At 44.5% G+C, this 13,366-nt stretch overlaps 1 protein-coding gene across 3 annotated transcripts in view; it reads right to left on the bottom strand.

Annotated features, from left to right (window-relative positions):
* The window catches only part of LOC126106433 (esterase FE4-like), a 146,831-nt gene extending 135,119 nt beyond the window's left edge, over nt 1–11,712 (bottom strand). For all 3 annotated transcript variants that reach the window (XM_049912714.1, XM_049912713.1, XM_049912715.1), the window contains exon 1: nt 11,528–11,712. In XM_049912714.1, the coding sequence (XP_049768671.1) occupies nt 11,528–11,677 (150 nt within the window). In that variant the 5' untranslated portion in view covers nt 11,678–11,712. The remainder of the gene's footprint in view (nt 1–11,527) is intronic.
* Between the last annotated feature and the right edge of the window lie 1,654 nt (nt 11,713–13,366).

The following is a 13,366-nucleotide window of genomic DNA, read 5'->3' as shown; positions in this document are numbered from 1 at the left end:
AAACTTTCACCGACTCGAACACTCGCTGTTGCTCACGGGAATATTTCCCCCGCCCCATCACCCCCCGACCCCCAACAGCGAACCATGAAAACCAACGGCATAATGTCAACAGACTGGCTTCGTTAATTAAATCACCACTGAACTTTGATGTCCTGGGTCATTGAGCCACGAACCTCGTAGCAATCGGAACAGCTCCCACACACTCCGACACTGCGTAGAGACCGCCAGCGGGCCTGGCCCTCTATGCTACGGGGAGACTTCCTGGCTGATCCACACCGACCGACCGACTCACTGCCACTACGCCGACAACATTTAAAAGACGTTGTCAGTGGAAATGATACCAACTACACACACAGTTTGACAAACACTTGCACGAAGACTTGAACGGCACTAAGCAGCGGCTGTGCAATCATGAAGACAAACCGGGAGTCGATACACACAGACAGCCAACCGATAAGCTATCGGCGAACCAATTCACGTCGTCCGGTAGGACGATCGACCGACGAACCAAGAAGACCGTCCCCGGCTCAAGTGATGTGTGGTGGCAACGGTCGGGCGAGCCATGGTCATCCGGACCTCGCTACTGCTCCAACCGACTGAACTAGTGCCACGTTCCAATTCCCCGACTGGCAGGTCCCAACTGCACTCCTGGCACGTTCCAACTCAGTCCACGACAGACGACAACCGGGAAGTAAAAAAAAAAAAAAAAAAATGGTTCAAATGGCTCTGAGCACTATGGGACTTAAATCTGAGGTCATCAGTCCCCTAGAACTTAGAATTGCTTTAACCTAACTAACCTAAGGTCATCACACACATCCAAGCCCGAGCAGGATTCGAACCTGCGACCGTAGCGGTCGCGCGGTTCGAGACGGGAGCGCCTAGAACCGCTCGGCTCCAACGGGTGGCACAGCCTGGAAGTAATAGCTGTGCAACAAAGATAACACGGGTGGGCTATATCGATAATCGCTGCTGCTGCCGCTCACGGGCAGACCAAGCAGCAACTCAGTGACAACAGAAATAGAAACTAACATAACGACGTGGCAGCATGAAAAAAAAAAGACAGGATGTAAAATAAGAGATGGCATGAGCGCGAGCCATGCACAGCTCATTTACTTTGCCTTAGCGCCATGCAAAACCTTCGGTATGGGCCGGATTGTCGGCATCAAAAATGGTTCAAATGGCTCTGAGCACTATAGGACTTAACATCTGTGGTCATCAGTCCCCTAGAACTTAGAACTACTTAAACCTAACTAACCTAAGGACATCACACACATCCATGCCCGAGGCAGGATTCGAACCTGCGACCGTAGCGGTGTCGGCATCACTCGCGACTCCAGTGTCTCCTGGAGTTTCAGCTCTTGAGTGTGAATGGGTTGCTACTCTACTGTAGTCGGACACCTCACTGATTGTGTCATCATCAGAGTTCAAGCTACCAAAAAGACGAAGAGTGGACACATCCAATATTAATGTCTACTGATAGGACACTTGTGATCAGATAGCGTATATTCCGTTAACCGTTAGCTGGGGATATTTAACATTTCACCAGATATTAAAGATTTTTCCCGTCCAAATCACGTAAGGAGCGCGGAAAGAAAGATCACTTCATAGACTCTCTGGGTGCTATAACTAGTCTAATCTTGTGCATCCGATCCCTATGCTGATAAATGTAGGGAGGTTCCCTGATTTCCTAGACTGATCACGTAAGTTGGTTCTGTATTCTAATTTGGCTTTCACGTGGCAGTTAGCTCCTATTTTCAAATGACTTTCATTTCAGTTCCGTCACCATCTCCGTGACAGTCTTGCATCTTTGAAATAAATCTGTGACCTTTCACGCTGCCCTCCTTCCTCTACGCTCAGTATCTCCGGGTGGTCCTATTTGGTATCGTTCCCACAACGTTATACAATATTCTAGAAGGGGACACAGAAGTACTGGTTGAATTTACGTAGTATTCTACCAGTGAACTGAATTCAGTCACCTACTTTATCTGCAACTGAGCCATGTGTATTGAAAATATTACACCCAGATATTTGTATGGGTTTACGATTTCAGACTGTGACTCACTAATACTGCAGTCACAGGATACTATGCTTCTCAGTTTTATGAAGCGCAAAATTTTACATTTCTGACGTTTAAAGTAAATTGTCGTTTCTTAAACACTCTAAAATTCTGTGAAGGTCTAACTGACTAATTGTGCACCTTTTCTCAGACGAGACTTTTTTAACCATTGTTGCAACGTCTGTGAAATGTCTAAGTTTACTGTTAATATTTCAAGGTCATTAATATGCAACAGCAACAAGAAGATCCCAACAAACTTCTTCTACAGCTGTCAATGACTCCAAGCAAGATAATATCCTGTAGCCTCTATAATTAGATATAAGTCACAAATCTCGTTCGAAACCCCGCATTATCATGCTTTCGATAATAATGGTATGTGTCGTACTGAGTCCAATGCTTTCCGGAAATCGATAAATAATGGTTTTCCTGGTTTGGCTCAATTGGTTCTGAGCACTATGGGACATAACTTCTGAGGTCATCAGTCCCCTAGAACTTAGAACTACTTAAACCTAACTAACCCAAGGACATCACACACATCCATGCCTGAGGCAGGATTCGAACCTTCGACCGTAGCGGTCACGCAGCTCGAGACTGTAGTGCCTAGAACCGCTCGGCCACTACGGCCGGCCTTCCTGTTTTCATTGACCAGTAGCTACCAGGACGTCATGTGAGAAAAAGTGAGAGTTGGATTTCACATGATCTATGTTTTCAAAATCCTTGATCGTTGGCGTGGAGGACATTGTTCGGTTCAAGATAAATCTCAAAGATATAAGACAGAAGTTTTGTGCCCTTCATGTAGATGCTTGTGCTTTCTTTCAACCATTGGGCACAGTGTTTCGTTTGAGGGGTCTTCGGTATATTATGACTAATACGAGGGCTATTCGGAAAGTGGGGAACGATCGGTCGCGAAATGGACACCACAGTGAAAATCCGATGAAGCTTTTCACAGATGTGTTGGGTAGTGTGTCTAGTATGACCGTCGATCGCATCAAGACTCTCTTGTCAGTTGTGAGGGCACTGTGGGCGAGTAAAGGTGCCTACAACAACGGTGTCTCCCACCAAGTAAGGTGACCCGCTGAGAGGCTTCGCCTTAATGAATGCAGCCCACAACGCACTTACTTCTTCACGGCAATTCTCAGTCGCACTCTGCAGATATTTAAAACTTCTGGCTCACGAATGTGCGATAGCCTGTGATAAAACGTATTGAGGGTAAGGCCATCCAGTACCTCCATTGTAGACAGCCTGGGGAGGAGTCGTGTCTGTTCCTGCTCGCACATTCGTAAGTGAGAACTTCTAAATATATGAATATAAATTTCGGGAATGGTATTATCCAGTTCAAATAGAGCCTTTACTCTTTTGACCTGAAATACCTGAAGGCCCAAATTCAATTTGCGAAACCGATCGTGTTCGCCAATAAAGAATTCTAACAGTCGCAGCGGTCTTGTTTATTCAAATCATAATATAATCTTAATCTTGGGGGATCAAGGAATCTCTGAGATGACACAATACAGAAGGTAACAGTCCGTGGAAAGACTACAGGCGCCTGTCTGCGAACGAGTAGTATCGTTTTGGTCGTGAAATAGTCAAAGATTTATTGGCAAAGAGATGGAAGTAGCAGTGACTACGGAGATATGGATGTCTTGCTTGTCACATTCAGACTTCTGAAATCAAAGTGAGTGGAGCAATGTCTGTATTTAGGCTGCAGCGTCGGCGTTAAATGATAAGACTACAAGCTGCTGCCATTTCTCGTAGCAGTGGGATGGCAATCAGCAGCCAGTTCAGCCACCTAAAGACACAAACACACACGCACTCGCACACACACACACACACACACACACACACACACACACACACACTCTCTCTCTCACACACACACACACAGAGAGAGAGAGAGAGAGAGAGAGAGAGAGAGAGAGAGAGAGAGAGAGAGAGAGAGAGAGCGATTGAGAGAAAGAGAGAGAGAGAGAGGGAGAGAGAAAACGCCAATCCGCACAGCCGGAAGAACTGCCAAACCTGGACCTTCCCTCCCGAAAACCAACATTCTGCACACTTAACAAATTTTCATTTTGTAAATAGATTTAATAAAAAAACAAGCACACCGAAACCAGCTGCCCAGTTTGGTTTGACGCAAAAAATTAAAAAGTGACTAGTGAAGGACATTGAGGTATTCGGTGAACTGATGTGTATGAGAGCTTGACTTGCACAAAAATAACAAGATATTTTATACACACAAGGGTTGCCAAGAAAGTAATGCACCGCATTTTTTCTTCATCAATTCTTTACTGAACATTCGAAAGAATGGTGTTTTATCTACACACCCTATTTTTCCACGTAATCTCCATCCCGTTCTATGGCTTTCCTCCAGCGTGAAAGAAGGGCGCGTATGCCTTGTGGGTACCAACCCTTGAACTGGTAGCGGAGCCAGTGCTACACTGTGTCAATCACCTCCTCATAGTTCTCAAAATGTCTTCCACGAATGGCATCCTTTAATGGCCCAAACAAGTCGAAGTCTCAGGAGCTAGGTCAGGTACAGCCGTGGATGGTCTCCCAGACCTCTGTAAATCGTGGAGCTCCGCCGAACCGCCTACTGATGACCTCACCCTTCGTGCCGTGCGACTGACTGAATGCCCACTTCTGTCCACAGCAGATGCTCCATAGACTATGCACAAGCATTTGTGATTATTCCCCAGTATCTTTCTCTGAAATGGGAAATTCAATGACGCTACGTTGCTTGTAACGTACATCACCCACAGACGCCATTTTAAAACTGTCCTGGAGCTACGCTACATGTCGGAAGTGGCGGAACTTGGCGCGCTCACTCTGGAGACTTCAAATAATACATACGTAACGTTTCGCATTCGTAGCTTTGTTTCCGTCTGAGAAAAAAAGGGCGGCGCAGTTCTTTCTGGACAGCCCTTGTAATTACCGTCTTGTCTTATAACACTTAAATGCTTGAGTAAGTCAGCAGATGATCAGTAGTAGAGTATAAATTTGTTTACAAGAGAGCTCATCTTAGATAAACAGAACAGAGCTATCTACAAAAACAGTTGTTAAATTTTCGTGGATTAAGCAGTCTCTGTCGTTTAATACAGGGCTTTAGTTATAATGTCGTTGGCAAATCGCTATTATCAAACCAAACTTTGAACTCGTAAAATATGTGTGAAGGCCTCGCATCCATTCAAGAAGCCCACGGAGCGGAGGTATCAGCGGAAATGACGGTATTATGGGAGGCTGTCAAGTTGAAAGATTGGGAGAAGCTTCACGAACAACGCCCCATTTAGTTTTACATAGGACTCAGTCACTGCCGCTTCTTCTCTGGGCTATAAAATTTTGTGTCACTCTCCGTATTCTCCATACGTGGCAATCACTGACTTGCTCTTCTTTCTGAAGATGAGGAAACAATTTCCAGGTCGATGACGTGACTTTCCAGGTGTAACGTTTGCTGAACAGTCAAAATACTGTGTTGTACAACCGAGGATTCCACCACGTCATGTGTTGTTGAGGAAAATGTAAGTTAAAAAGTGAAAATGTAGAGGACTAAAAATATGTCCACACAATGGCTCTTTTGTCGTGCGCGCGGGAATAAAAGGGCAAGGACAAAAATTTGTGGAAGGAACGCATGAGCCTTCTGGTGTCCACACGCGAAGCAGTTTGCTATGAATCCCCTTCTTTGCTTGGTACTTGCGTTGCGTTTATTGTGATGGAAAGGCGACCGACAAAGTAAACGCAAAAACCACTTAGCACAGAAGTATCTAAATCTCAGATATTCGAAGGAATGACAAGTTTCGTTTACAAATTTCAGGAGGTCGCAGTGAGTTTTTAGACTTTTTCTGGTTGGGAAACTGCAGCGATAAGGTTGACAATAAAATTTCATCAGTTGGTAACCGGGGCGACATATACAGATACCGGTTCCAACTATTTATTTTGCATTTTAAAACAAAGCATTTCATTGATTATTTCTGAAACTGGGAAACACTTAAGGGTGGTTCTTAGTTGTGAAGGTTGATTACCTTTCAAAGCGTCATTTGTATTTTACTTAATTATGCAACTTTAATGGTTCAAATGGCTCTGAGCACTATGAGACTTAACATCTATGGTCATCAGTCCCCTAGAACTTAGAACTACTTAAACCTAACTAACCTAAGGACATCACACAACACCCAGTCATCACGAGGCACAGAAAATCCCTGACCCCGCCGGGAATCGAACCCGGGAACCCGGGGCAACTTTAATCTGAAAAATGATATGTACATTAGTATCCTCGGACTCTGCAAATCTGGGAACTTCATGGGTCCTAGAATCGCAGAGAACGAAGGCTGTGTAACTGAATTTTGTAATTTTTGTGTCAGTGGGCTTCATCAGTTGAAGGACTGTAGGCTACATACCGCCATCGCTTCCTTTGTTCAGATGTCAGGCTTCTCAGTTGTTGCGCCTTTAAACCGCCATAGCATGAATATTCGTCAACAGTTTTCTGGCTTATTCTGTGTTCCTACTTCGAAAGTTGCGGTATGTTACTCTTTGAAGCAATATGATCGGAGACTTTTCATCTAATACTTGACGCTCAGAGCAACACATCCTAAAACTTCATTGAAATAATCTTCAAATGGTTCAAATGGCTCCGAGCACTATGGGACTTAACATCTGTGGTCATCAGTCCCCTAGATCTTAGAACAACTTAAACCTAACTAACCTAAGGACAGCACACACATCCACGCCCGAGGTAGGATTCGAACCTGCGACCGTAGCGGTCACGCGGTTCCAGACTGTAGCGCCTAGAACCGCACGGCCACACCGGCCAGCTGAAATAATCTTCAGAATTGGCATTCCATACGACTTTTCTCTGTCTGTAACCATCTATAAACTTAAACGTGTTTCCTTCGGAGTCAAGGGGCATTATTGCACGTACCAGAAGTACGAAACCGGCATTTCCCTGCAGATGGTGCTAGCCGTCAGTGTAGGGCCCGTGAGACCGCGTCGGCAGCGCCATCTGTTTCCTGTAACGGCTGACGACGAAAGTCAACACACAGTAACCCAAGTTATATACATCAGTATCTGCTTCAGACCCGTAAACATGTCGAGTTTTGTGCCTACGAACTACGATTTGCGGACATCATTGGTTTTTTGCTTTCATTTGAAGAAAACTGCTGCATCATCGCATCGAATATTTGTCGAAGCTTTCTGCGAACATGCTCCTGGGAAAACTTAGTGTTTCGAGTGGATCAAAAAATTCAGCAGTGGTGATTTTGACGTGAGAAACGACGAGCGCAGGAAACCACCGAAAAATTTCGATGACAACGAACTGCAGGCCTTATTGGATGAAGATGATACTCAAACTCGAAAGGAACTTTGAGTGTGAAACAGAAGGCCGTTTCTCTTCGGTTGAGAGTTATGGGAAAGGTGCAGAAAGTGGGAAAGTGGGTTCCACATAAACGACAGCAAGCAAATCGAAGGACCAATTGTCAAGTGCTGCTCTCTAGATAAACAAGAAAGTCGTTTCTTCATCGAATAGTGGCAAGTGATGAAAACTGGATAGACTTTGAGAATCCTAAATGATGGGTGAATCCAGGCAAACCATCGACATCCACTGCAAGACCAAATGGCTTTGGAAAGAAGGCAATGACCTGTATTTGGTGGGATCAGAACGGCGTCACCTATTAAGAGCTGCTGAAACCTTGTGAAACCTTTAACGCTGATCGCTACCAACAACAAATGATCGATTTAAGTCGAGCATTACGTGAAAAACGACCGGACTATGTAAAATGGCAACACAAAGTCATATTGCTCCATGATAACGCCCCACCACACACAGCAAAACAGGCCAGAGGAGCGATTGAGGCGTTCAATTGCGAAATGCTAGGGCATGCGGCTTATTCTATCATGGCTCTTAGCGCTATGCGACCCAAAATCTGAGGTCATCAGTCCCCTAGATCTTAGAACTACTTAAACCTAACCAACCTAAAGACATCGCACACATCCATGTCCGAGGCAGGATTCGAACCTGCTACCGTAACGGTCGCGCGGTTCCAGACTGAAGCTCCTAGAACCGCTCGGCCACCCCGGCCGGCCATGCGGCTTATTATCCAGACTTTGCTTCGTCCGATTATCATCTATTTGCGTCACTGGGACACGCTCTCGCTCAACAACGCTCCAATTCGTATGAAAATGTACGAAAATGACTCGCAGACTGGTTCACTTCAAAACAATAACCGGTTTTTTTTTGGCGTGGCATTCATAGCCTGGCGGAGAAGTAGGAGAAATGTATAAATAAAATATCGTTGAAAAGTTTCGAACAACAGACGAGTAATTATTGCAACCAAATTCCGGTTTCATACTTCTACACCTGTTAATGTCTTCACTGCATAATCTCAACACACTACACGAGCAAACACACATGGGACCCAACTAATGTCGTCTGCTGAGAAGCAGAATGCTCAAACAGATGGCGGCTAGCGATTCACTTCACGCTCGACCTTCTTTTCCAGGAAATTACGCATGCAAAAATGCGCATGTACAGTTGAGGTGCTGGAAATTTGTGCGCATGTGCAAAGTTGAACGCAAAAAAGGCATGGGGAGGACGCTCCTTAACAACTTCTCCCAGTTCCATGAGCACAGCTTGAGTTTTTCGAGGTGACAAAACTTCATGACTAGCCCCGCCGCCCCCTCCCCCACACAGTGATCAAGTTAATTCTTGCTACGATCGGCTCTACAATTCACTCAGATGGAAACCCAGTTCTAAGCAAAGAAGGGAAAGCAGAAAGGTGAAAGCAGTATATTGAGGGTCTATACAAGGGCGATGTTCTTGAGGAAAATATTATAGAAATGGAAGAGTATGTAGATGAAGTTGAAATAGGAGATACGATACTGCGTGAAGACTTCGACAGAGCACTGAAAGATCCAAGTCGAAACAAGGCCCCACGAGTAGACAACATTCCATTAGAACTACTGACAACCTTGGGAAAGCCAGGCCTAACAAAACTCTACCGTCTAGTGAGCAAGATGTATGAGACAAGTGAAATACCCTCAGACTTCAAGAAGAATATAATAATTCCAATCCCAAAGAGAGCAGGTGTTGACAGACGTGAAAATTAGCGAAAAATCAGTTTAATAAACCACGGCTGCAAAATACTAACACGAATTCTCAGTCTGGATTCCGTGGATATGTTGGAACACGTGAGGCAATACTGACCCTACGACTTATCTTAAAAAAATAGATTAAGGAAAGGCAGACCTACGTTTCTAGCATTTGTAGACATAGAGAAAGCTTTTGACAATACTGACTGGAATACTCTGTTTCAAATTCTGAAGGTGGCAGGGCTAATATACACGGAGCGAAAGGCTATTTACAATTTGTAGAAACCAGATGGCAGTTATAAGAGTCGAGGGGCATGAAAGGGAAATAGTGGTTGGGAAGAGACTGACACCGGGTTGTAGCCTATCTCCAATGTTATTCGATCTATACATTGAGCAGGCAGTAAAGGAAAGAAAAGAAAAATTCGGAATAGGAATTAAAACCCACGTATAAGAAATAAAAACTTTGAGGTTCGCCGATGACATTGTAATTCTGTCAGAGACAGCAAAGGACCTGGAAGAGCAGCTGAACGGAATGGACATGGTCTTGAAAGGAGGATATAAGATGAACATCAACAAAAGCAAAACGAGAATAATGGAATGTAGTCGAATTAAATCGGGTGATGCTGCGGGAATTAGATTAAGAAATGAGATGCTTAAAGTGGTAAATGAGTTTTGCTATTTGGGGAGCAAAATAACTGATGATGGTCGCAGTACACAGGATATAAAATGTAGACTGGAAATGTCAAGGAAAGCGTTTTCTGAAGAAGGGAAATTTGTTAACATCGAGTATAGATTTAAGTGTCAGGAAGTCGTTTCTGAAAGTATTTGTATGGAGTGTAGCCATGTATGGAAGTGAAACGTGGGTGATAAATAGTTTAGACAAGAAGAGAACAGAAGCTTTCGAAATGTGGTGCTACAGAAGAATGCTGAAGATTAGATGGGTAGATCACATGAGGAGGTATTGAATAGTGTTGGAGAGAAGAGAAATTTGTGGCACAACTTGACTAGACGAAGGGATCAGTTGGTAGGGCATATTCTGAGGCATCGAGGGATCACCACTTTAGTATTGTAGGGCAGCATGGAGGGTAAAAATCGTAGAGGGAGACTAAGAAATGAATACACTAAACAGATTCAGAAGGATGTAGGTTGCAGTAGGTACTGGGAGATATCAAACCAGTCTCTGGACTGAAGACCACAACAACAACACAACAATTCTCTTTGTCGACTAATACATCGGTACAGTGTGTTAACTGTAAGATGGCAGAGTTGTGAGGGGAGTGCGGGGAGAGGAGGAAGCAAGCATTGGCTGACGATGGGAGAGTAGCCGTTGGGGGGGGGGGGGGGGGAGGACAAGGCACGGCTACCAGTTGCAGTGCTGGCACTACAAATTGCGCGTCATGCTTACACGAAAGCAGACGAAAGGCTTGGAAGTAAAACTCGCTTTAAATGTTGTTTGTAAACGAAACTGAAATGATCACGTGCATTAAAATCTATATATATATATATATGTATGTTTGTCTACTATGCACTCACAAACCATTCATCCGATTGTAATGAAACTTTGGTGAGTTGTTCTCCGTAAGCCCAAGAAGGTTCCTATCCGAAAAAAAAGAAGTAAGACACATTCTTGAGGAGATATGACGTCACAAACAATGAGATGCCACCGCGGGAAAATGACCAGATTTATGCATCCACTATTTGAGAATGAGAGCACTTAGCGACTAGCAACAAACGTTACATACAATTTCACACCTTTACGAAAATTTTTCTCGCTGACACCCCCCACAAAATAATGAAAGGAAAAATGGTTATCGCTTACTACATTTTCTCAGTACATACCGTAAATCTGCCGCAGTAGGCATGACGGTTTAATGTATTATTTCGTTACTATTAACTCTAATCACAACATATTTCGCATACAGTATCCACATATATCAGTAAATGCCGCGGCAAATTTATGTCTCTTTACGACATATAATTCAGGAGATATGACGTGGTAAACATCGAGATGCGTGAAAAGTGCCGCGCAGCATTCAGTCACACGCAATATAATTTTGTGAGCATCGCTACGTAATATTGGTTTCCTTCTAACCGTAGGCCTACCGGGAAAGGTTGTTGGCGACTCCCGAGATGGACCAGCAACTGCCTCTTCACTCATTTTGATAATGTTTACCACAACTGCACAATAAAAACACGCACTACAGTACAGCGCAAAACAATAACGAAGCAGACGACAATGGCTACCTTGTACAACACAGTCAGCTACGTAATGTTGGCAGCAGTCGAAACTGCGTGCCTACCGAAGCCTCCCGACGTTTACCGACTTCTACCGATTCAGGACTAGGGAGAGGTCTGCCATCTAAAATTTTACACACTGTACATCTCTAGCCCGGCACTCACCTTGAAGCGGAGCGGTCCGACCGGTGGCGCCGCGTAGGGGATTCCCTGGAAGCAGCAGTAGGGGAACCCCCACACTGTGCGCCGGCGGCGACCGAGCAGCTCGCCCTGCGAGATGCGCACCTTCACTGTTGCCTGCCTTGCGCCCGCCATGCTTGACGTTGCGTCTGCTGCCGGTGCCGAGTGCGCGCTATAAACGACAGCGGACCGCTCTCGTCCAGCGAGTCACGTAATTGACAGATGGCGCGTGGAGGGGAGAGATAATACAGTGTTTTCGCAAGTCATCCGCCCGCGCGAGAACCGTTTGGAACTGCTAAGCTAAGGCTGTGGTAACAGTGGCACCGACTAACATCGGCCGAAGTCGGCCGATCTTTTCAAATCAGGAAGAGACCACGTGCGCGGTCAAATGTTGCCAATCTCAACGCCCGAACGTATAGATTTTGGACGACAATAGATGAAATTCAAATCCCTTTTTTTCTTCGGCCATATTTACTGACGCAGCACGGAACACGGACTGTGAGAAAGTGATACGTTTAATTATCGACGTTGTTTGTGGCATCCTGAAGATAAAAAAATTTCACAATTTGGGTACAGTTCGGAACCTAAACACTGAAACCGGAGGTTAATTGGAAACCACGATAGGCAAAATCTTTTCCGCAAGTTTTAAGCGAAAATTATAACCTTAAGAAATACTTCGTTCAAGTCGGAAGGTTGGTACATCTTATGCTTTAAATCATCGCAATGGACCTTTCTTGGGTTGTCGTAGGAGGGTATTAGCTACGCACATATTATTATTACTGCTTACAGGGGTTTTTCCGCCAGTAGATTGGTGATTATGTCACATGAAGTGGTTTGCAAACTTGGTGTTTGAGTTTCCACTTTTCGGTGTTTTGTGTTCAGAGTATCTGCTTCAAAACTTTTTTGTTTACTGTCTCACGTATGCTGAATGACGGGTGAACTGAAGGATAATTGATGTACGTCTGCGCGACTGAAAAAAAAAAAATTACGCAAAACAAAGATTTCCTAATCTTGCTGTTCAAGGTCACGACGAATCATATCGACTATGAAAAGCCAACGACCCACTGTGAAATACTTTCGGATAACTAAAGCTAATTTTGAGTGCTTAGTGGAATTGTGATTCAAGCTGTATTAAAAACAAAACAAAAACAAAATATTCGATACTCACATTAAAGATGCGGTTCTACAGGGTGTTTCAAAAATGACCGGTATATTTGAAACGGCAATAAAAACTAAACGAGCAGCGATAGAAATACACCATTTGTTGCAATATGCTTGGGACAACAGTACATTTTCAGGCGGACAAACTTTCGAAATTACAGTAGTTACAATTTTCAACAACAGATGGCGCTGCAAGTGATGTGAAAGATATAGAAGACAACGCAGTCTGTGGGTGCGCCATTCTGTACGTTGTCTTTCTGCTGTAAGTGTGTGCTGTTCACAATGTGCAAGTGTGCTGTGGACAACATGGTTTATTCCTTAGAACAGAGGATTTTTCTGGTGTTGGAATTCCACTGCCTAGAACACAGTGTTGTTGCAACAAGATGAAGTTTTCAACGGAGGTTTAATGTAACCAAAGGACCGAAAAGCGATACAATAAAGGATCTGTTTGAAAAATTTCAACGGACTGGGAACGTGACGGATGAACGTGCTGGAAAGGTAGGGCGACCGCGTACGGCAACCACAGAGGGCAACGCGCAGCTAGTGCAGCAGGTGATCCAACAGCGGCCTTGGGTTTCCGTTCGCCATGTTGCAGCTGCGGTCCAAATGATGCCAACGTCCACGTATCGTCTCATGCGCCAGAGTTTACACCTCTATCCATAC

The sequence above is a fragment of the Schistocerca cancellata genome, chromosome 10 (assembly GCF_023864275.1).
Source record: "Schistocerca cancellata isolate TAMUIC-IGC-003103 chromosome 10, iqSchCanc2.1, whole genome shotgun sequence".
Lineage (NCBI taxonomy): Eukaryota > Metazoa > Arthropoda > Insecta > Orthoptera > Acrididae > Schistocerca > Schistocerca cancellata.
The sequence above is the reverse complement of the archived record's forward strand: the minus strand, read 5'-3'. Positions and strand labels throughout refer to the sequence as shown.